This window comes from Equus caballus, chromosome 20 (assembly GCF_041296265.1).
Source record: "Equus caballus isolate H_3958 breed thoroughbred chromosome 20, TB-T2T, whole genome shotgun sequence".
Lineage (NCBI taxonomy): Eukaryota > Metazoa > Chordata > Mammalia > Perissodactyla > Equidae > Equus > Equus caballus.
Window position 1 is genome coordinate 6,847,890 of NC_091703.1, and position 25,619 is coordinate 6,873,508.

General features: G+C 43.0%; 1 protein-coding gene across 6 annotated transcripts in view; it reads left to right on the forward strand.

The window, feature by feature from the left end:
- The window catches only part of CDYL (chromodomain Y like), a 247,461-nt gene extending 237,302 nt beyond the window's left edge, over positions 1 to 10,159 (forward strand). For all 6 annotated transcript variants that reach the window (XM_023624396.2, XM_023624393.2, XM_023624395.2 and 3 more), the window contains 2 exons: positions 8,776 to 8,919; positions 9,802 to 10,159. In XM_023624396.2, coding sequence (XP_023480164.1) covers positions 8,776 to 8,919; positions 9,802 to 9,960 — 303 coding nt within the window. In that variant the 3' untranslated portion in view covers positions 9,961 to 10,159. The remainder of the gene's footprint in view (positions 1 to 8,775; positions 8,920 to 9,801) is intronic.
- The last annotated feature ends 15,460 nt before the right edge of the window (positions 10,160 to 25,619 follow it).

Consider the following 25,619-nt stretch of genomic DNA (forward strand, 5'->3'; position numbering starts at 1 on the left):
TATTGTATCGGTGGTAATTTTCTGGGTTGATCGTTGTAAGATGTTATATAAAATGTTAAGGTTCAGGAGAGCTAGGTGAAGCGTTTACAAGAAGTCTGTACTGCTTTTGTAATCTTTCCATGAGTCTAAACCTACTCCCAAAACAGGAAGTGGAAAATAGTTTAGAATACAGAAATGTAAAGGAGGAAGAAGTTTAGTGGACAAATCGTAGCCCCCACTGCCACATCTGGTCTCAGAGCCACCCCTCATCCTCGTCATCTCCCTTCCTGTTCTAGACCCCCTCCCCCCACAGCTGGCACCTCTGCTGGCCTCGGTGGCCACCCTGGGGTGGACACTGGTCCCTGAAGCGCCTGAGGCCTGGTCACCATGACCCGCTCAGGCTCAGGTTGCTGCACTGGAACATTTACGGCCGCAGCTGGGCAGGGGAGGACCAACAGGCTCCTGGTGGGCCCTGGGGCTCCACACATCCCCTCTCTCCACACACTTCTGTAGCTGCTCCCAACTCCTGACAGTGGGGAGGGTCCCCTCCTCGCCCGCTGGGCCTGGGCTCAGGGACACCAAGTGCCCAGGCAGTGGTTGTGGCTTTAAGTTCAGTGGGCCTCTTGCTATGTCCGCTGGCAAAGTGTGCCCCCTTTGGGACCAGCAGAGCCCACGAGTTGCAAGGACAGAAAGCACAACATCCCTCAGGGGATCGTTGCGAGGAATGTGCAGCCACTCCTGCTTCCACCCCTTGTTTCCCAGACACAGTACCACATTAAGGTCTTTGACGTAGTGTGTGTACTGTGAATGGTAAGACAGTGCCTGTCCTCATGGAGCATACCTCCAAACGGGGCTCCACCTCCACCTCTGGCCATCCCAGTGCTCCTTCAGACCAGCAGCTTCTAGAGGTGTTGAATGTCACTCAATCAGAGGACCCCGTGGTCATGGGCCCACTCCCACACCTCCTTCGCTGTGAGGGGCATCCTCTGGTCTGGCACAGTGCTCTGTGGCGTCCCATGCCAGCGGACCAGACACTCCATAAGCCTGAGTGATGCTGCCTGAGGACCTGCAGGCAGGAGAGCAGACCCTGGGTAAGCTTCTGCTCCTGTGGAAACCGTCAGCTTGCTGCCAGGTGGCCAGCTGGCTAGTCTCCTCGGGAAGGGCGCCACAGGGTAGCTCAGCAGTGGTGTCTCCTGCTGGCAGGTGGACATCCAGTGGCAACAGTGGCTGAATCAGCCTCAAGAAGTTTAATAAGCTGTTGAGATCTGTGTCTCATACCTCAGCCACTCCATTCAGGTGTCCATCATGCCAGCACGTGACCAAGACTGGCCAGTGTCAACTGCCGTGCTGTTTAGTTCCTCTTCATGGTGGGTGCTCTCTGGTGGACACTGACATGGCACAGCAGTCTGCACACTTTCCCAGTCATCCATCCACACGCCTCTACCCCGGACCTCCTTGTCCCTGGTCTTTCAGGCCCCTGACCAGCCAGCCAGGCCATTCACCGCTGCCCTGAGTCTGTGTGTTCTAACTTTGATCCACTGCTCCTACACCAGGGGGGTGACCAGGTGTATCTCCCGTTTGAGAGCATTTGCCCTCACTACAGCCTTCTCGAGCCACTCCTGACGGAGGCTTGAGTGAAGTTGCCATCACAGTTTGGCTTGTACTCCCACACACTGAGCCAGCCCACCCGTAAGCCAAACTTGCTCATAAGGACTCCTGCATACAGCTGCACGTGTGTACTGAGGCAGGGCGCTGGTACCCCAGCGGTGGGTGACATGGGGTTTGGGCCACCTGCTTGTGCAGCTCACCTGTGCCCTCCAGTGTTTGTGCCTGATCCCAGCAGTGCATCTGCCACGGGCCCTGCCTGGCTTTACTCCTTGGTGGGCCTGATAGAGCTCAGTTGGTGATGGACATTCCAGTGTGTGGTCACTTGGTGTCCAATGATCAGGTATTCTGTCTGTGCCAGGAGCCAGTAAGCACCACAGAATTATTTTTTAAAAGGCCCACACTTCTCTGCTGTGGGCAGCACACCCTCCTCCAGAAGCCCAGAAGCCTGCATGCGATCCTCCTCTGGCAGTTCAGGATCACTTAGCCTGGGCCATCACTGTCTCTGTGCTTCTAGGAGCCATCCCAGGAGTGAGGTCACATCAGCTCCAGGGCACCTGCCAGGGTGTTAAATCTTGTTTCTCAGGATAGCTCCCAAATTGGTGAACCCCCTGCCCCTTTGAACCTGGGTCAAGCACCCTTAGAATTTAGTCCCACATGTTCTGGCCGCTCCCACCAGCACGTTCTGGCGAGATCATGCAGCTCTGCTGGAGGAGGAGGCACGTTACAGGCCTGGTGGCCAGGAGAGGAGTTGGGGCAGGGCTTAAGGGGAGCAATGCCATCTTGTAGAGAGAGACTTCCACATTGTCTTGGAGCAAGGGGGCAGCACTTGTTCTTAATAGGGACAGGTGGGCCATTTCTACATGCTCAGAGAGCTCACAGGAGTCTCGGGTTCAGAGTTTGAAGACATCCACCCAGAAGTCCCCATGCGAAGTTGAAGGGTTTCCTCCCCCCCCCCATCCCTCCCGCAGCCTAACAGACTCTCCTTGAGTGGGTGATTAACTTTGTCTGGAGCTTGGCCACTCTAACTAATGAGTCCTAGGTCTGGGTCTGAATCTGGGTTTCAGCTTTGCCGTCTTGCTACCCAGGAGCCCCTCAGCTTGCATCAGTGGTGACTAGCAATTGCCATCCCATCACCTGTGAGAGATTTAGCACTTGGATCACCACCTGTGCTGGATGCCCTGGGTGCTCTGCCTAGCCTGTGACGGGGGTCCTTGTTGCCAGCCAGCTAGGGAGTGATCCTGCTCCAAAATCCCTCTCATCACCACTCTCTGTCCCACTCCCACCTGTCACAAGTTGGCTTCTCTGGACGCAGAGGCTAAGGTGGCTTTTGGCAGGCAGGACGTTTGTCAGCTCTGTCAGGGCAGGCGTGACGCAGGATTGGGCAGAGGGTGAAGGTGAGCTGTGGTGCGCCCCTGCTAACCCATGTCCCCATGCTCCGGAGCGTGTGTAGCCGCCACAGTTGTTGCAGGTGCCCCCGCCGCACCCCCATGTTGAATGTGGCAGCCCCAGGGAAGGGCCCATCGTGGGTGAGGCTGCCCTAGGAGATCCTGCTGTGAGTTACCTGCTGTCAGCACTCCCGGCAGCTGGGCAGCGAGTGTTTCCTGGGCCGGAGGGAGGGTACTAGGTGGCACATCTATGTCCACCCCAAGTGGTGCTCCGTGTTTTACAGATGAGTAGCGCGTGTCTGAGTCCTTTGTCTTGTTGTTTTCACCATGCTGCATTCTTCTGACAGTTACTACCTATTCCAGTAGTAAGGAATCATCATTGTCATCATTAAAATCATTTTAAGGTCATTTTGAGTCATTACTCTAGAAGAGATTAAAATAATGGGGAATTCTATCCTCTCACATTGTATGACCTGACCTAAGTAGATGTCTGATGTTGACGCACATCCACAGGAAGGGCAGATTGGAGAAATATTAAATAAACTTGACATTTGAACACATTTTGGGCAAAGGCATTTTGGAAGTGGAGCCTTTGAGCCAAATGCTGCTAAGGGGTGGAGGTCTTAGAGTTCACTGTGCTCAGGAAGCGCCATAAATAGCTTGAAGACGTCACTAGATGAAGGCCTACTCTTGGGTCTGTGGCATTTTTCCCCAGTGGTGAGCAAACATTACTTTTGCTGCTGCTTGTGATCTTCTGGTACCACTTGAGCAGCAGTTCTCAATGGGGGCAATTTTGCCCCATCCCCCACTCCTAGGGAGCAGGTGGCAGTGTCCAGAGGCTTGGTTGTCACGGCTGAGGAGACTCTAGAGGGCAAGGGCCAGGGTGCTGCCCAACATTCTCCAACCCAAAGGACAGCCTCCACACCAAAAATTTATCCAGCCCAGAGGGTCTTTGGTGCCCAGGCTGAGAACGCCAGCTCTAAAGCAAGAGCAGAGAACTTTAACTTCACACAATGTAAATTCTGCACTTTTTGGTCAGAGTATTTGATTAAAACGTCTATACAGAAAATGAATAAATGTAGTTGAAGTGAATCATTGTGACGACTCTTGTCGTAAATGGCTGCCCATGCGATGCAGTTCCTTTCGTGAGCTTTCAGCAGCCTGACAAATGGCTACAACAAGTTTGGTTTTCCCCACTTGATATGTGCAAAACTGCAAGGAGGATAAGCTAAACAGCATCATATTATCTGGGTAAGAAGAACATGCAGATAAAGCCAGCCGTGAGAGTCTCCTTCCTTACGGGTCTGCTGCAGGGAGGGAGGTCTCCGGAGCCAAGCTGTAGTCACAAACCATGCGAGTTAGCCTAGGACATTCTTCTGTCCCTCCCTGTCCCTGTGGACATTCATGGAGCACCAGACACTGCAAGGTCACAGTCCTGTCTCCGGGACCACCCCTGTGAGCCTCTACCCTCAGGAAGCCTCTTGGGCTCTGTGATTGACACCTGAAGGGGCCTGAGTAGAGGGGAGCACTGAGCTGACTAACATGGGCTCCCCTTGATAAACATGGCGGCTCTCAGTCCTGATGGTGTGTGATGCTGGAGAAGCACCCAGTGAAGGCTTACCCTGAGTTTACCATGGAGAGCTGCCCTTCTGAGGAGACAGAATAATGTCCCCCAAAGATGTCCACGTCCTGATCCCCGTGTGGGAGACAGAATAATGTCCCACCCTGAGTTTACCGTGGAGAGCTGCCCTTCTGAGGATGTAGAGACTGGCCCGAGGAAGGAAGTGGAAGTGGCTGCCGAGCTGCCTCCATGAGATTGGAAGCGCCCCAGCCCCTCCCTGTGAAGCTGGTCAGGTGTCCTAACCACATCTCTTAATGAGATCTTTTTGGCTAAACAAAAAGAGGGCTCCCCCTTACTCTCCTCCGGCATTTCTCATTTGTCTAGAGGGAAACATAACTTTTTAAAAACAGTTGGATGGATGGATGAGTTTGCCCACCTTAGGTATTTCTGTGGGGTGTCCACATGTAGTCCCTTGTTTAGTCAGCCATCTTGGAACAAAATGGCAGCTAATAAATTTCCCAATGACCTTATCTTTACATGTCTGTTATTTGAGAAGTTAGAAACTTCTCACTTTAAAACTGCTGGAAAATGGTGTTGGGAAAACTGGACAGCCACATGCAAAAGAATGAAAGTAGACCATTATCTTACACCATACACAGAATTAAATCAAAATGGATTAAAGACTTGAATGTAAGACCTGAAACCATACAACTTCCAGAAGAAAACATAGGCAGTACACTCTTCAACATCAGTCTTAGCAGCATTATTTTCAAGTACTGTGTCTGACCAGGCAAGAGAAATAAGAAAAAATAAACAAATGGGACTACATCAAACTAAAAAGCTTCTGCACAGCAAAGGAAGCAATCAACAAAATGAAAAGAGTCTAACAATTGGGAGAAGATATTTGCAAACCATGTATCTGATAAGGGGTTAACATCCAAAATGTGTAAAGAACTCATACAGTTCAACAACAAAGGAACTAACTCAATTTAAAAATGGGCAGAAGATCTAAACAGACATTTTTCCAGTGAAGAAATAGAGACGGCCAACAGGCACATGAAAAGATGTTCAGCATCACTAGTTATTAGGGAAATGCAAATCAAAACTACAGTGAGATATCACCTCACACTTGTCGGAATGGCTATAATTAAGAAGACAAGAAATAAGTGTTGGAGAGGATGTGGAGAAAAGGGAACTCTCATACACTGCTGGTGGGAGTGCAAGGTGGTGCAACCACTATGGAAAACAGTATGGAGATTCCTCAAAAAATTAAGATTAGAACTATTATGCAATCCAGCTATTCCACTGCTGGGTATTTATCCAAAGAACTTGAAAACGCAAATGCGTAAAGATGTATGCACCCCTATTTTCACTGTGGCGTTATTCACAATAGCCAAGATTTGGAAGCAACCTAGGTGCCCATTAAGGGACAAATGGATAAAGAAGATGTGGTATATATACACAATGGAATACTACTCAGCAATAAAAAACAATGAAATTTGGTCATTTGTGACACCGTGTATGGACCTTGAGGGTATTGTGCTAAGTTAAATAAGTCAGACAGAGAAAGTCAAATACCATATGATCTCACTCATAAATAGAAGATAAGAACAACAACAAACCTATAGATACAGATATTAGATTGGTGGTTACCAGAGGGGAAGGAGGAAAGGCGAAAGAGGCATGTGTGTGGTGATGGATGGTAATTGGTCTTTGGGAGGTGAACATGATGTCTTCTGCACAGAAATTGAAATATGATGTTCACTTGAAATTTATATAATGTTATAAACCAATGTTACCTCAATAAAAAAAGGAAAGAAAAAACTGCTGAAAATTGCGTTTGTGAGAACATGCTCAAACTGAATGTATTTAATCTTGCCAGTCTTACCAAGGGAGTTTTTCTTATTGGTTTTATTTGATGACTGTAATTTAAATCAACTCTACCTGTACTTATGTGAGAAGCATTAACAACCTTGACTCAGTCCTACCATTCATACTTTTGGGTAAATTCAGAAATGCCCTTAGTTGTCCTGCACATCTGGACTAGAGAAAACGAAGGAGGGAAGGAATCTCCAGTGACAGCAGGTGCAGAGTTAGCCTGCCTCTGGAAGGAGGAAGACGGGTGGCAATGACAGCTCACTTCCTGGAGGGGAGGATTGCTTTGCTGGGCTGTCGGCCCCAGCCTGGCTGGACCCAGCCTGAGAGAGTCAAGGAAAGGGAAGGAGAGACACGGAGGGAAGAGAACAGTAGTAGGGCTATGAATTGACCTCCAGATGGCAAGAAATAACGTTCAAAAAAGTGCCTGGGGAGGACAGAGAGGGCCCCGCGGAGGGGCTGGGGAAGAAATGCGTGAAGGATGCTTGCTCTTCGTTACTCCCCACTCCCCAGGGGCACACGGCCTGGCATGTGGTTTGCATCCTCTACCCAAGCTAAGACCCTGTGGTTCAAGTTGGTCTTGGGAACATACTTCACACTTGAGTGGTTTAGTTGTGATGTTTTCTTCACTGTATGTTGAGAGTAAAAGACACACAAACTAGGAAAGTTAAGTTCTGTGTTACCATGGAGCATGGCGTGCACTCAGTCATTGCATCAGGATCTCCGCTCCCATCATCTTAGAAGAATTATCTTAACAGCTAACAGTAAGGTTAAGGCACATTTCTAAATCTGTTGTTTTTTAAGACGTCTTCACTGAGAAGTGGTGTTCAGGGGTTTTGTAGAACATCTCCAAACCTTTCAAGTGCTCCTGTCTTTGCCCTAGACTTGGCTCTGAGCTCCACTTTGGCGGAGCCTGTTATCTGTGCTAAGTGATGGACAGTGGTGAGTGTTGAAACCCTTGCAGGTCCTTCTTGTGAGGACCCCTGCCCAGCCCCGTTTCCCAGTCTCCATCTGCGTGGAAAGGGTGGGGAGTCAGCCAGCTATTTGCTTTGCCGACCCTTTATTAACGTGCTCCACAGACTACGCACTTCACCTGCCGTGAGCCATCTCGATGTGTTGACAGGAGGAGCACGGGGACTGTCAACCAAGGGACAGACTTCACAACTTCAAGGTCTTTCAGAACAGTGATTTTACCTCTTTTCAAAAGTGTGTTTTACTCAGAAGCTCATCGTCAAGTTGTCTTAGTGACCATCAGTCTTCAGGAGGGTTAACCGTGCAAGATAAACTACAGACCGGAAATTGTCACATCAAAATAGTGGGAAGTGGGGCTGGCCTTTAACTAGTGGTTAAGTTCACTGCTCCACTTCAGTGGCCCAGGGTTTGCAGGTTCAGATCCCTGGCACAGACCTACACACCACTCCTTAAGCCACGCTGTGGCAGCGTCCCCCATACAAAACAGAGGAAGATGGGCACCGATGTTAGCTCAGGGCCAGTCTTCCTCACAAAAACAAATAAATAAATGAAAGTAGTGGGGAGTTTCTTTGTCAGATGTATGTTCTGCCCTTTTCTCCTTATTTCAGCATCTCTGAGTCTGTCATCTGAATGAGATCAAATCCATACACATTGTGTTGAGACCTTAAAAGTGACCTAGAATCTAGGACTAAGTTAAAATCAATTTTATGTATATTTATACACACAATTTTTTTTAAACAAAAACAAATGTTAACTTCTCCAGTGACTCATGGGAAGTAGAGTCAGGCCTTCCTAAGCAGACTACAGTTAGTGGTCATTTTGGACAAATTCGGGTCCTGGGTATTTTATTTTAACGTCCAAGCAATAAAACACGCCTCCAAGTTACACTCAGCAGAGACATTCGCTGCGTGAGAACACTGTCTCTGTATGTGGAAAACCACTGGCCTCTCGCATGCAGAAAATACTGTGCTGTAGTTCTGGGACTGGTCCACATCCCTCAAATGACAAATTTTCTGGCCTTGCGTGTGCCTCAGTGTCCCAGGAAACCGTTCTGTGCGTTGCGTGAGTTGCCATGTAGGGATGGCTGACACTGGGAGGAGGTGGTGGGTGGAGAGGGATGTGCCAGTAACTTGAAGTGAACAGCAAATAGACCTTTTCCAACTTAGATTCCTGGTTACCTGCATGTGATTCTGTATTATATCATGAAATAAGCCTTTCGTATTCTTTTTAAAAAATCCCAGGCTGGGGTGTTACTTCCCATCTGCCTAGTTGATTGCACCTTGCGTGGTTTGTTCTCCGTCACAGGTTTGAGTTAGGGATGGATTTTCGGGTTGGGTCTTCCCTGCCCACCTGCCCCTCACCTTTCTTGTCAGCACCAACTCTTCTTCCTTTCAGGCAAATGAAATGCTGCTCAGTGGGCGGAAGCTGACGGCGCAGGAGGCGTGCGGGAAGGGCCTGGTCTCCCAGGTGTTTTGGCCCGGGACCTTCACCCAGGAAGTCATGGTTCGCATTAAGGAGCTGGCCTCATGTAATCCAGTTGTACGTCGAAATTCCTTCTCTTACTTTTTTCCTTTTTCTTACTATGACCTCTGCCTCCAGACAGCTCACACCTTGACCAGTATTTCCTAAGTCCCCCACATCTGCCCCCTGCCCCCTGCCCAGCCACCTTCACGGGAGACACTGATGAAGCCACTGCTCCAGAGCTGCCTGCTTCGTCCTCCCTTTGCGAATACCTAAGAATCACAGGAATGCACTTCGATCTGAGACTCAGTAACTGGAAAATGTCCTATGAAAGTCTACAAAGAACATTTACGTAGTTCTTACTGTTCCCAAAGCCCTTTCATCTAATCACATTTTTTTCCTCCCACAGTGGATCTAAGCTTTTGTTTAATAAATGTGCTGGGTAATATTCAGTCTTCTAACAAAATTTCATTTAGCAAATGACAGAATGAAGTATTATTTAATATTAACTGACATAACTCCCATCTAAGCTATCCCAGATAGATGAACAATGCTTATTGTTAAAATTAAGTTTTGGTTAGAAGATCCCTCAATAGGCATTCTCCAAGTTTTCATTGAGCATCGCAGCAGCTGACGTCTGGTCCCGGGGTCCACACTGGCCCGCAGCAGTAGCCTGGGGCCCAGGCTGGTCTTGATGCTGGGAGAGGCCCGGGATGCAGATAGCACAGCTCCCTTCTGAAATAGGTTGACAGCCACTTTGAAGTTGAGAATTTGTCCAATATCTAGTGTAAAATATACTTTATACATATATTAGGCCTGATGTGTATTGTGAAAAAAATGTCTGGTAGTCTTTCAACAGATAATTAGTCTAGTTTGATCATTGCCTCCATAAATTTGGGGCAAAATGGAGCCAGCGCTTGCAGACACACCCTGCTGACTGACGCTTGTTGTCCGGTCCAGGTGCTGGAGGAATCGAAAGCTCTCGTGCGCCGTAACATGAAGGTGGAGTTGGAGCAGGCCAACGAGAGGGAGTGCGAAGTGCTGAAGAAGATCTGGGGCTCGGCCCAAGGGATGGACTCCATGTTGAAATACTTGCAGAGGAAAATTGACGAGTTTTGATTGGCAGGCTGCCTGCTGATGACACTGGAATTGTATTGAGCAGGACATCTGTGACTACAATTTGCCCTAATTCATCACCACAGCCTGAAACAAGTTCACTTGTAGCTCACGCTTGGAGGCAGGACTTGAAATACCCAAGCTATTTATTATCAAGGAGTTTTTAAGTACTGTAACTTTAAAATAAACAACTACAAAGCTCCTTTGTCCAAACGTCATTATTTTATACGTAATCTGCACACAGGTATCAGAGTGCCTGGGGAGCGCTAGACCGCTCTCTGAAGCTCTCATTTTTGTTATCTTTGGCTAGTACTGTATAAAAAAGAAAACAAGTGTGTTTTGCTGGTTTGGGGTGGCAGAAAAGTCTGGAATAATGTTTGTTTTCCTTATTTTTTCTTTCTAGAACACAGAATCTAAAGAGGTATTAGCCAGCCTCACTCCCCTGCCCCAGGGAGAGAGAGAGAAAGATCTGAGATGTCCCTTTGTCTCCAAGAAGGTACAGATACCTCAGAGATGGGACATTCCTAATCAAAGGAAGACTTACCTATTACGATAAGTGTTTCTGGTGAAAAATCCACTGAGAAACATACCTCCAAACTAAATGTATGCTTAGGATTCATGCTGAGAAACCAGTTGATTTCTCCCTTGTTTTAATCTGTCCACTTCTTACCCAGTTAACGTGCAGAAACCACTGTGTGTCTAGAGGAAATCTTGTTCTGCAGTGTCAGCGAGTCACTGCAGAACTCAAGTATGAGTATCTAAGTTATAAGGTAGTCTTAGTGGGTTTTAAGGAATTAGTTTTTCTGACTCTTTTGAAAAATAACTACATAAGTGCTTCTTGTTGCTGGGTGAGAAATAGTACTTTATATACAGTTTTGGTTTTCTATTTGCAGATATGATTGATGTATTACACCAAAAAAAAGTATTTTTATGTTTATAAAGTGTAATTTTTAGGTTCACTTAGAATATATTTTATTTAATAAGTTAAAATTCTTTTGGCACACTATTAAATGCAGAAACTCCTTTTGGGAAAGAAAAAAAAAAAAACTACCTTCTAGTCAACATTTAATGTTCTCGGTCTCTGCTTTCCTGTCTCCACAATGTACTGAGTACAGTATGGTGTCCAAGAGTGCCCGGTGTACATAGGCGTCGCATTCCTTTCTGGAGTGGGAACTGACTCCTGATTACAGATGCCTATTATTAGTTAGGCTTCTGAGCTTGCAATCATATTGAATGTATGAAGAATGAAATAAAATCAAAACCTTATTTTTGTACAGTTTTGAAGTTTATACTTAGAGCCGACCACCTCCCGGCCACGTGGAAGCTGTACAGTGTGTAAAGCGGCCTTCACCTTGGATGGGTCGGTGCGGTATTTTTGCATCTGTGGGACCTACTTTTTCGTTCAGTAGTTTGGACTATATATAAACTGTACAATCTGTAAAGTTTTTATAGAATAAATATTCAGCTGTGAAAACTGGTTAAATAAAACTAATATTTCTTAACACATTTGAAACACTTCTCTGATAATTCTTTACTGCTGAAGTTTCTCATGGGATGGTTAGTGTTTCTTGTGAAATATTCAGATGGGCATAGTACCTTTGTACTGTTCAGAGAATGCACACCTGTGCACCCACACCTAGGGAGGAACTGGAGGATGACCGGGATCCTGTCAGGTACGCCTGCCGTGCCCCCACCTTACATTTCCTGGATTTCGTGTCAATCTTACCCTTGCTTCTCTTTCACAGAAGCATGTTTCTGACATATATCACCTAGTTTTGCCTATTTTTGAACTTTATATCATCTCACTTGTATATAAGCTTCTGTGATTTGCCTCTTTGATTCGGTATTGAGAGTTTAAAATATTTCTTGTACCCGTCTGTAGAGTTGTAACTTATGTCCTCTCTACCCAAACCTGCAACGTAGACATTTTCATTCCTGTTTTATAGATAAGGAACCTGAAGTATGAAACACTTCATGTAGGAGTAGGACCAGACTTCCAACCCAGTTAACTGTGACAAAACCTATATTCTCGCCACTACTCCATAATGTCTGTTGTCTAGAATTTACAAATAGGGAACTAATTCAGTGGACTCTCAAGTTAGGAGTCTGATTTCATAAACGTGGACTTTGCATTCTCTGGGCCGTGTTGGCCACATTCTCTCTTCTCTCTTCTCTCTTCTCTTTTGAAGCAAAACTTCTACCTTTTAAGTTCTGGCTCCTGAATAATCAAGCCCAACTAGGGGGATGAACTGACGACAGTAAATTCTTAGGTTCGTGCCCAGTGAGGGCAACAGGAAACGCAATCTCTCATATTGATGGAAGTCTAAATTAGTTCAACTTTAGAGGAGAATTTGACAGTAACTATCAAAATAAGTATTAAAAACCTGGACCCAGCAACTCCATTTAAGGGATTCCTCTTAAGGAATGAATTCTTACAGGAAATATGAGAATAAAGATGCATATGCAATTAACGCATCTCAGAATTGTTCCTAATAGTGGAAAGTTGGAAATAGATGCTCATCAGTAGGGTTCAGGTTAAATAATTATGCCACAGCCACGCAGTGGAATCCACAGCTGTTGAAAATGGATGGAATATTTATAAAATCTTAGGTGAAAACATATTAGGGAACAATTTATATCAAAAACACCCATTATGTGCTTTTAAAAGTTTCAAAGCATATACACAAGAAACAGGTTCTTCTTTATTTATCAGGTCCTCTCCCAAGTGCTTCCAAGCTCCTGGGTTGAAATACTGCTCTGCCCCTCGGAGAGGTGGAGAGCCTGTGACCACCGAGAGCCAGAGGGGCCGTTCTGCCCGCGCACGCGGACCACGGCCATCCCCTTCTGGGCCTTGGTTGCTCAGCTGTGCTTACGCTGCAGTACATGCCAACTGCTGTTCTAAACCTTCTATGTGTATTAGCTCATTAATTTTTTTTTGCAACTACTCATTTTCCAGAGAACATTAATGCAGTATATATAAGCACTATAAAATGAGAACTCTCAAAAAAAAATCTTTTGGTAGGCTGATGTAGTTTCTGACATCTCTGGCAAGAAGACTAGTGAACACTAAAGAAATCAGAATCCCCAACTTGGAAGAGCTTTGAGGGAAATCCACACCCACAGTGTAAACAGAAGCACAGTGTGTGGAGGGCCGCTGGCGTGGGCTGCTCACCCCGCTTCTCTCTGCGCCTTGTTACTTGGTCATAGTGAATGGGGAGTGCCCCGAGTATGCCCCAAGAGTCTGGGCAAAGCAGGAGCCTGGAGAGCCAGGGGCGGCCTCCTTAGCCAACTCTCTCTCTCCTTTGGCCACATCACAGAGGCTCCAACCCACTTATTCATTACTTCACCTACACTATATGTGAACGAATGTTGTAACTTCTCCAAAGGAAGGCAGTTGTGTATGTTACAGGTGCACTGGCCCCTACCAAGTAGTGACGCACATCTTCAGAGGGACAGCCACAGGCACGGGGCTCTCAGCTGGCTCTGTCACTGCCCTCAGGAAGCTCTCTCGTCTGCTTCCCCCAAACCCTGGTCCAACGAGCCATTCTGGGGCCCTCTCTGTTACTGACCTTTCTGTCCTCTAACTGGCTTTCCCCAGCCCATGACCTTCCTGTCCTAGAGTGCACTGTCATGGCCTCCAGAACATGCTGGGGGAGCCCTGCTCTCCACAGGATGGAAGAGACTCGGCAGGGGGAACAGTCCTCCAGGGGGCCCTAGGCCCTGGAGTGCAGCCTGGAACTTGAGAGAGGGGAAGCACTGTGACGTTGCATGCACCTGGTTATACATGAGGAAACTCAGGCCCAGGGGGGTCAGGTGACTTTCCCATCATCATACAGCCTGTAAGTGGCCTGCCACAAGGAATAGCTAGTTCTCTACACATTGCGCTCCTCCATGTGCCTGCCTTCCTCTGCACCTTTACCTGCCAATATCAGATTGAGATGAAAACGGGCTCCCAGCTGTGTAGATAAGTGGTCATCAAACTGCACATTACAATCACCTAGAGAGCTTTGAAAATACCCATTACCCTGGCTGCACATGAGACCAATTAAATCAAAACCTCTGGACTGAGGTCCAGGCATCTGGGGTATTTGACCCAGGACACGGAGCTTGACTTGTCTGCGCCTGGGTGTGGGGAAGGGTGGGAGGGTGCCCTGGAAAGTCCAGTCCAGTTCTGGCATCTCTTGGGGCTGTAATTCAGTGGGTGGGAGTGTGGGGCAATGGGGCAGGGTGGGTGATCTGAGGCTGCTGGGCAGCTCAGGATTTAGGGCTTTTTCAAGTGGAGGCTGGACCTCAGAGAATTTTAATGGTCTGCGAAGTATTTCTGCATCTGAAGGAGATAGACCAGTCCACTAAGCTCACTGAATGCTAGTATTTAGAAATAAACACCCTCACTGCTTGGCAACGGGGGAAGGGCTGACGATATTCCAGGAAACTCCTCCCTGTCCTCTGGGGAACATCTGACAGTCTCTGAAGATGCAAATATCTGCTCTGGTGAAAATGTCATGGCTTGATTTGAACATTGGTTTAAAAGTTACTTTTTTGGTGGGGTTGAAAACGTCAGCATTTCAAAAGCAGACTTTATGATCTTAAAGCCATATTATGTCCTTAGATAACTAATAAATTTAATACAGGCATTTATAAGAATAAAGGCTAAGGGCTAATGAGTTTTAACATTAATTCCTATGTTCCTAAATTTTACATTATATTCTAATACTGGCAGATATATATATATCACTTATATGAAACACCCTGGATAGAACAACTAGACAGATCAACAAGGAAATGAAACACTTGAACAACATTACAGACCATGTAAACCCAACACACACATCTATAGAACCCTGCACCCAACAGCAGAATGCATTTTCTTCTCAAGGGCACATGGAACATTTTCCAGGATAGGCTATATTTTAGGCAATAAAACAAGCCTCAATAAAGTACGTCCTTCAACCACAATGGAATGAAATTAGATATCAATAACAGAAAGAAATTTAGGAAATTTGAAAATACGTGGAAATTTAACCACCACATTCCTAAAAAATCAAATAGTCAAAGAAGAAACCTTCACAAGTGAAATTAGAAAATACTTGGGGATGAATGAAAATGAAAACACAACGAAGGTTACATAATAAATTACATAGCGGCTGGCCCCATAGCCGAGTGGTTAAGTTCACACACTCTTTCAGCAGCCCAGGGTTTTGCTGGTTCCTATCCTGGGCACGGACATGGCACCGCTCATCAAGCCATGCTGAGGTGGTGGCCCACATAGCAGAATTAGAAGGACCTACAACTAGAATATACAACTGTGTACTGGGGGGCTTTGGGGAGAAGAAGAAGAAAAGAAAAGATGGACAATAGATGTTAGCTCAGGTGCCAATCTTAAAAAAAAAAAAGTTATATAACAACAAACCATCTATATTAAAAAAGCAGAAAAGTAAAAAGATAGCAAGTCAATAACCTAGATTCCACCTTAAGAAACTAGAAAAAGAAGAACAAACCAAACCCACAGCAAGCAGAAGAAAGAAAATTAAAAAGATTGGTGCAGAAATGAGTGAAATGGAGAATATAAAAACAATAGAGAAAATCAATGAAACCAGAAGTTAGTTCTTTGAAAAGATTAACAAAACTCACAAACCTTTAGCTAGACTGACCAAGGGAAAAAAAAAGAATACTCAAATTACTAAAATCAGGAGTGAAAGATAGGACAGTACTACCAACCTTATAGAATAAAAATAATTGTAAGGGAATATTGTGAGCAACTGTATGCCAACAAATTAGGTAAGCTACATGAAATAGTCTAATTGCTACAAAGACACAAACTACTAAAACTGATGTAAGAAGAAACAGAAAATCTGGGGACCAGCCCCATGGCCGAGTGGTTAAGTTCACGCGCTCCACTTCAGCAGCCCAGGGTTTCGCCGGTTTCGGATCCTGGGCGTGGACATGGCACCACTCGTCAGGCCATGCTGAGGTGGCGTCCCACATGCCACAACCAGAGGCACTCACAACTAAAATATACAACTGTATACTGGGGGGCTTTGGGGAGAAGAAGAAGGAAAAAAAAGATTAGCAACAGTTGACGGCCCAGGTGCCAATCTTTAAAAAAAAAAGAACAGAAAACCTGAATGGGCCTATAGCAAGTAAAAAGATTGAATCAGTAATCTAAAAACTTCCCACAAAAAAAGCCAGGACCAGATGGCTTTACTCATGAATTCTATTAAATGTTTAAAAGGGAATCAACACCAATCCTTCAAAAATGCTTCCAAAAATAGAAGAGGCAGGAATACTTTGTAACTTACTCCATAAGGTTAGTTTTACCCTGATACCAAAATCACACAAAGACATCACAAGAAAAGAAAACTACAGGCCAATATCCCTTATTAACAAAGATGCAAAAATCCTCAACAAAATAATCTAGCACCATGACCAAGTGGGATTTATCCCAAGAATGCAAGGCTGGTTCAAAAATCAACCAATGTAACACACCATACTGAGAAAGGACATAACTACATGATCACTCAGTGAATGCACGAAAAGCATTTGAAAAATGCAACAGTCATCACAATAAAAATGTTCAAACTAGGAATAGAAGGGAATTTCCTCAACCTGATGAAGGGCATCTATGAAAAACTGACAGCTAACATACTTAATGATGCGATTGAAAGCTTTCACCCTAAAATCAGAAACAAGGACGTTTGCGCCTGCCACTTCTATTCAACATTGTACCAAAGGTTCTAGCCAGGACAATTAGATAAGAAAAGAAATAAAAGGCAACCAGATTGTATAGGAAGAAGTGAAACCATCTACTTGCAGATAATATGATCTTATATATAGAAAATGCTAAAGAATCCACAAAAAAAAACCTTATTAGAACTATTAAGTTCAGAAATCCAGTTCAAGATGGCAGTGTGGGAGTATCCTAAACTTACCTCCTCCCACAGGCACACCAAATCTGCAGCTACACATGGAATAATTTCCTATGGAAAAAAAACAAAAACTGACTCCTAGTCATCAGCATATGAGGAAAAAACCCACACCAAAGTGGGTAGAAGCGGTTGAGACACAAGCTCGCCATAAACCCCACCCCAGCATGCTGACCCACAATCAGGAGGACACTCACAACCCTGAGCTTCTCCCTGAGGAGCAAAGAGTTTGAACCCTCCATCTGGCACCCTGACTTTTCTTTTTTTTTTTAAAGATTGGCACCTGAGCTAACAACTATTGCCAATCTTCTTTTTTTTTTTTTTTCTGGTTTTTCTCCCCAAATCTCCCCAGTACACCGTTGTATATTTTAGTTGTGGGTCCTCGTAGTGGTGGCATGTGGGATGCCGCCCCAGTGTGGCCTGATGAGCAGTGCCATGTCCGCACCCAGGATCCGAACCCTGGGCCCCAAAGCAGAGTGCGTGAACTTAACCCCTTGGCCAAAGGGCCAGCCCAGGCACCCCAACTTTTAAGACCTACATCTGAGAGATGAGCCCTCAAAATATCTAGATTTGAAAGCCAATGGGGCTTGTGTCCATGAAACCCACAAGGCTATAGTGAACTGAGGAACAGTTCTTAAAGGGCTGGTGCAGACTCACCCACCCCTGGGCCTAGCGCCAAGACAGCCAAATGAAAAGCACCCAGACTTTCTATGAAAGAGGCTTGTTTGCCTGTCTTAAAGTATCAGCCTGAGGGGGCAGGCATCTAACTTAACACACTTATAGTGGCCTATCAAGTTACTCTCCTGGGACAGAGAACAGTGGGTGCCATCTTTGAACTCTCCCTCAGCTTCACTCTGTGTCACCAGTATCTCCTAGAAAGGAGCTTGGATGCTCATCTGGAGACCTGAGGGCCAGAAGGCCTTGTGTTCACGGGTTCAACAGAATGGTAGCAAAGAATTCTTAACTGGCTATCACCCCAGGGCTCAGCAAAGAGGGAGCAGACAGAAATGCCCATCTCCCAGTCTTCCTATGAAAGAGGTATATTTGCATACTTTAAAAGCTGCTGCCACAGGGTCTAGCTTCCAATCAGCCTGAATCTAGGTGCTGACTGAGATCCTTCCCTTTGGGATACTCACAGGTCTTGGCACACCTCAACTATTGGGAGCCAATAATAAATAAAATAGGCTGCTTGGACAATCACGAAGGTTTGAGAGATAACCAAGAGCTAGGGCAGGGTTGAATGATAAGTTTCACCTTCTACACGAGGCCACTCCTTCACGAATGGGAGAAGTGACTGTCTTATCTAATGCACAGGAATCAATACAGAGAGTCAAGCAAAGTAAAGAAACAAAGGAATATGCTCCAGATGAAAAAACAAGATGAAACCTCAGAAAAAGATCTTAATGAAATAAAGATAAGTGATTTACCTGATGAAGAGTTCAAAATAATGGTCGTAAATATGCTCACTGAGTTTGGGAGAAGCATGGGTTAATAAAGTTAGAACTTCAACAAAGAGATGGAAAATATAAGAAAGTACCAAATAGAAGACACAGAGCTGAAGAATACAATAAATTCACTGAAAAATACAAGAGAGGAGTTCAACAGCAGACTGGATAAAGTAGAAGAAAGGATCAGTGAATTCAAAGACAGGGCAGTGGAACTCACCCATTCAGAGCAACAAAAAGAAAAAAAGAATTAAAAAAAGTGAAGACAGCTTAAGGGACTTATGGGACAACATCAAGCAGCATAGCATTCGTATTATATGACTCCCAGAAGAAGAAGATGGAAAGGGGCAGAAAACTTATTTGAAGAAATAATGGGTGAAAACTTCCCTAACCTGTAGAAGGAAACACATCCAGATCCAGGAAGCCCAGACAGTTATAAAAAAGATGAACTTGAAGAGACCCACACCAAGACACATTATAATTACAATGTCCCTCGTTATGTACAAGAGAACCCCTGGAGGAGTATTGGCAGATTTTTCAGCAGAAACTTTGCAGGCCAGAAGGGAGTGGCACAACATATTCAAAGTGCTGGGGGAAAAAACTTCCAACCCAGAATACTCTATCCAGCAAATTTGTCCTTCAGAATTGAAGGAGAGATAACGAATTTTCCAGACAAGCAAAAGCCAAAGGAGTTCATCACCACTAAACCAGCCTCATAAGAAATGTTGAAGGGACTTCTTTAAGCTGAAATGAAAGGACACTAATTAGGAACAGGAAAATGTATGAAAGTATAAGTCTCACTGTGGTAGAAGTAAATATTTAGTAAAATAATGTTATAAAAGTGGTGGGTTAATCACTTATAAAGCTAATGCTGAAGGTTAAAAAATAAAAGTAAAACTACTAACTATAGCTACAATAATTTAAGGAATAAACAAGATAAAATGATTAAATTGTGGCATCAAAGAAATAAAAGGAGGGGAGTAAAAATGTAGAGCTTTATGCTATAAAGCTAGAAAGTAATTACAAGAAAAAAGCTGAGAAAGGGACAAAGATGTGGAGACTAAACAACATGCTACTGAACAAGCAATGGATCATTCAAGAGATTAAAGGAGAAATCAAAAAATATCTGAAGACAAATGAAAATGATAACATACCATACCAACTCATATGGGATGCAGCAAAAGCTGTATTAAGAGGAAAAGTCATCACAATACAGGCACACCTTAACAAACAAGAAAAATCCCAAATAAGCAATCTCAAATTACACCTAACTGAATTAGAGAAAGAAGAACAAACAAAGCCCAGAGTCAGCAGAAGGAGAGAAATAATAAAAATCAGAGCAGAAATAAATGCTATTGAAACAAAAAAGGCAGTAGGAAGGATCAATGAAACAAAGATCTGGTGCTTTGAGAAGATAAATAAAATTGACAAACCCCTAGCCAGACTTACAAAGAAAAAAAGAGAAAACGCAGATAAACAAAATCAGAAATGAAAGAGGAGAAATAACAAACTCCACAGAAATACAACGGATTATAAGAGAATACTATGAAAAACGATATGCCAACAAAATGGATAACCTAGAAGAAATGGATAAATTCTTAGACTCTTACAACCTCCCAAAGCTGAGTCAAGAAGAAACAGACAATCTGAATAGACCAATCACAAGGAAAGAGATTAAAACAGTAATCAAGAGCAACCCAAAGAATAAAACCTCAGGACCAGATGGCTTTCCTGGGGAATTCTACCAAACTTTCAGAAAGATTTAATACCTGTCCTTCTCAAGCTGTTCCAAAAAATTAGGGAAGATGGAACACTTCCTAACACATTCTACGAGGCTAACATCACTCTGATACCAAAGCCTGACAAGGACAGCACGAAAAAGGAGAACTACAGGCCAATGTTGCTGATGAACATTGAGGCAAAAATCCTCAACAAAATTTTGGCAACCCGATCTCAGCAATACATCAAAAGGATCATACATCATGATCAAGTGGGACTCATACCAGGGACACAGGGATGGTTCAAGATCCACAAATCAATCAACGTGATCCACCACATCAACAAAGTGAGGAATAAAAACCACATGATCATCTCAGTAGATGCAGAGAAAGCATTTGACAAGATCCAACAGCCATTTATGATAAAAACTCTTAAAATGGGGATAGAAGGAAATTACCTCAACATAATAAAGGCCATTTATGACAAACCCACAGCCAACATCATACTCAACTAGCAGAAACTGAGCGCCATCCCCCTGGGAACAGGAACAAGACAAGGATGCTCACTATTAACCCACAGCCAACATCATACTCAACTAGCGGAAACTGAGCGCCATCCCCCTGGGAACAGGAGCAAGACAAGGATGCTCACTATTACCACTCTTATTCAAAATAGTATTGGAGGTTTTGGCCAGAACAATTAGGCAAGAGAAAGGAATAAAAGGAATCCAAATAGGGAGTGAAGAAGTGAAACTCTTGCTGTTTGCAGATGACATGATCTTATATATATAGAAAAGCCCAAAGAATCCATCGGAAAACTAATAGAAATAATTAACAACTACAGTAAAGTTGCAAAGTACAGAATCAACTTACAAAAATCAGTTGCTTTTCTATCTTCCAATAACAAACTTACAGAAAGAGAACTCAAGAATACAATTCCAGTTGCAATCGCAACTAAAAGAATAAAGTACCTAGCAATAAATTTAACTAAGGAGATGAAGGACTTATACAATGAAAACTATAAGACATTACTGAAAGAAATTGATAATGACATAAAAAGATGGAAAGAGATTCCATGCACATGGATTGGAAGAATAAACATAGTTAAAATGCCCATACTACCCAAAGCAATCTACAGATTCAGTGCAATCCCAATGACATTCTTCATGGAAATAGAGCAAAGAATCCTAAAATTCACATGGGGCAACCAAAGACCCTGAATTGCTAAGGCAACCCTGAGAAAAAAGAACAGAGCTGAAGGCATCACAATCCCTGACTTCAAAATGTACTACGAAGCCATAGTGATGAAAACAGCGTGTACTGGTACAAAACCAGGCACACAGATCAATGGAACAGAATTGAAAGCCCAGAAATAAAACCACACGTCTGCAGACAGTTAATCTTCGACAAAGGTGCCAAGAACATACAACGGAGAAAAGATAGTCTCTTCAATAAATGGTATTGGGAAAACTGGACAGCCACATGCAAAAGAACAAAGGTAGACCACTATCTCACACCATACACAAAAATAAACTCAAAATGGATCAAAGACTTGAAGATAAGCCCAGAAACTATTAAACTCCTGGAGGATAATATTGGTAGTACACTCTTTGACATCGAACTAAAAAGAATCTTTTCAAATACCGTGTCCTCTCAGACAAGGGAAACAAAAGAAAAAATAAACAAGTGGGAATTCATCAGACTAAAGAGCTTCTGCAAGGCAAAAGAAACTAGGATCAAAACAAAAAGACAACCACCACTTGAGAGAAAATATTTGCAAATCATATCTCTGACAAAGGGTTAATGCCCATAATATATAAGGAACTCACACAACTGAACAATAAATAAATAACTCGATCAAAAAATGGGCAGAGGATATAAACATTTTTCCAAAGAAGATATACAGATGGTCAATAAACACATGAAAAGATGTTCAACATCACTAAGCATCAGGGAAATGCAAATCAAAACTACACTAAGATACCACCTTACTCCTGTTAAAATGGCTATAATCACTAAGACTAAAAATAACAAATGTTGGAGAGGGTGAGGAGAGAAGGGAACCCTCATATACTGCTGGTGGGAATGCAAACTGGTGCAGCCACTATGGAAAACAGTATGGAGATTCCTCAAAAAACTAAAAATAGAACTACCATACGACCCAGCTATCCCACTATTGGGTATCTACCCAAACAATTTGAAGTCAACAATCCAAAGTAACATATGCAGCCCTATGTTCCTTGCAGCACTACTCACAATAGCTAAGACATGGAAACGATCCAAGTGCCCATCAATTGATGAGTGGATAAAGAAGATGTGGCATATATATACAATGGAATACTACTCAGTCATAAAAAAAGACAAATTCATCCCATTTGCAATAACATGGAAGGACTTGGAGGGAATTATGCTAAGTGAAATAAGCCAGTCTGAGAAAGACAAACATAGATGATTTCACTCATATGTGGAATGTAAACAAATACATAGACAAAGAAAACAGTTCAGTGGTTACCAGGGGAAGGGGGGTTGGGGGTGAGCACAGAGGGTGAAGGGGAGCACTTATGTGGTGACAGTCAAGAAATAGTGTACAACTGAAATCTCACATTGATGTAAACTATTATGAACTCAATACAGGAAAAAGATAAAGAAAAAACTGATACTGGGCTTTGCAAGAAATAGCAAGTCACCCTGAAATTATAGTTGTATGAAATTTACAATAAAGAGTATCATATAATGTAAAAAATAAATAAACAGGGGGCCAACCCAGTGGCGCAGCAGTTAAGTGCACACATTCTGCTTCAGTGGCCCAGGGTTTGCCGGTTCGGATCCCAGATGCAAACATGGTACCACTTGGCAAGCCATGCTGTGGCAGGTGTCCCACATATAAAGTAGAGGAAGATGGGCACGGATGTTAGCTCAGGGCCAGTCTTCCTCAGCAAAAAGAGGAGGATTGGCAGCAGATGTTAGCTCAGGGCTAATCTTCCTCAAAAAAATAAATAAATAAATAAATAAACAAATTAAATTAAATTAAATGTAGAGCTTTAGAATGTGTTCAGACTTAAGTTGTTATCAACTTAAAATTGACTATTATAAATATAAGTTGTTTTATATAATCCTCATACTAACCACAAGCAAAAATCTATAGTAGATACACAAAGATAGAGAAAGGAATTTAAGCAACACTAAAGAAAGTCATCAAACCACAAAGGAAGAGAGCAAGAGAAAGAAAAGAACAGAGAGGAACTATAAAACAACCAGAAAACAATTAACAAAATGACAGTAAGTACACACCTATTAAGAATTGCTTCAAATGTAAACTGACTAAATTCTCTGGTTGAAAGATATAGAGTGGCTGAATGGATGAAAAAAAAAAACAAGCCCCATCTACATGCTGCCTACAAGAGACTCACTTCAGATGTAAGGACACACATGGACCGAAAGTGAAGGGATGGAAAAGGATATTACATGCGAATAGAAACCAAAAGAAAGCAGGGGCAGCTGTACTTATATCAGACAAAATAGGCCTTAGGACAACGACGGTAATAAGAGCCAGGGAAGGTATAACAGAACTCTGAAGGCATCAGTCCAACAAGAGGATACAACATTTGTAAATATCTACGCACCCAACATAGGAGCACGTAAATATAAAGCAAATATTAACAGACCTAAAGGGAGAAATAGACAGCAGTACAATTACAGCAGGGGATCTTAATAACCCCCTTTCATCAATGAATAGATCATCCAGACAGAAAATCAATAAGGAAACAGCAACCTTAAATGACATGTTAGAACAGATGGACTTAACAGACACATACAGAACATTCTATCCCAAAGCAACATACTATGCATTCTTCTCAAGAACGCATAGAACATTCTCCAGGGTATATTATATGTTAAGATACAAAATAGGTGTTAATAAATTTAAGAAGACTGAAATCCTATCAAGCATCTTCTCTGACCATAATGGTATAAAACCAGAAATAATTACAAGAAGAAAACTGGAAAATTGACAAATACGTGGAAATTAAACAGTGTGCTACTGAACAACCAAAGGGTCAAAGAAGAAATCAAAAGAGAAATCACAAAATACTGCAGACAAATGAAAATGGAAAAACAACATACCAAAACTTGTGGGATGCAGCAAAAGCACTTCTAAGAGGGAAGTTCGTAGTGATAAAAGGCTACATGGATAAACAAGGAACATCTCAAATAAACAACCTAACCTACATCTCAAGGAACTAGAACAACAAGAACAAATGAAGCCCAAAGTTAGTAAAAGGAAGGAAATAACAAAGATCAGAGCAGAAATAAATGAAATAGAGACAAAAAAGACAACAGAAAAGATCAATGAAACTAAGAGCTGATTCTTTGAAAAGATAAACAAAATTGACAAACCTTTAACGAGACTCACCAAGACAAAAAGAGAGAGGACTCAGATAAAATAAGAAATATAAGAGGAGGTGTTACAACTGATACCACAGAAATACAAAGGATAATAAGAGACTGCTATAACAATTATATGCCAACAAATTGGACAACTTAGAAGAAATGGATAAATTCATAGAAATATACAACCTACCAAAACTGAATCATGAAGAAACAGAAAATCTGAACACACCGATTACTAGAAAGGAGACTGAATCAGTAATCAAAAACCTTCCAACAAATAGAAGTCCAGGAGCAGATGGCTTCACTGGTGAATTCTACCAAGCATTCAAAGAAAAATTAATGCCAATCCTTCTCAAACTCTTCCAAAAAACAGAAGAGGAGGGAACACTTCCAAACTCATTTTACAAGCCCAGCATTACCCTGATACCAGAATCAGACTAGGACACCACAAGAGAAAAAAAAAGATTACAAGCCAATATCCTGATGAACACAGATACAAAAATCCTCAACAAAATGTCAGCAAACTGAACTCAGCACCATATTAAAAGGATTATATACCATGATCAAATGGGATTTATTCCAGGGATGCAAGAACGGTTCGACATCACAAATCAATGTGATACACCACATTAACAAAATGAAAGATAATAACATGATAGCTCAACACATATAGAAAAAGCAAACTTCAACATCTATTTATGATAAAAAAAAAAAAACTCTCAAGAAAGTGGGTATAGACAGAATGCACTTCAACATAATAAAGACCATATGTGAGAAGCCCCCAGCTAACATCATACTCAATAGTGAAAAGGTGAAAGCTTGCCTCTAAGACCAGGAACAAGGATGCCCACTTTTTCCACTTTTATTCAAAATAGCATTGGAAGTCCTAGTCAGAGAAATTAGGCAAGAAAAAAGAAATAAAAGGCATCTAAATCAGAAAGGAAGAGATAAAACTGTCATCATTTGCAGATGACATATTATATATAGAAAATTCTAAAGACACCACCAAAAAACTTCAGAACTAACAAATGAATTCAGTAAAAAGTTACACAATACAAAATTAATATACAAAAATCTGTTGCATTCCTATACACTAATAATGAACTATCAGAAATAAAAATTAAGAAAAAATCCCACATAATGTTATAATCCAATGTTACTGCAATAAAAAATAAAAATAAATAAGT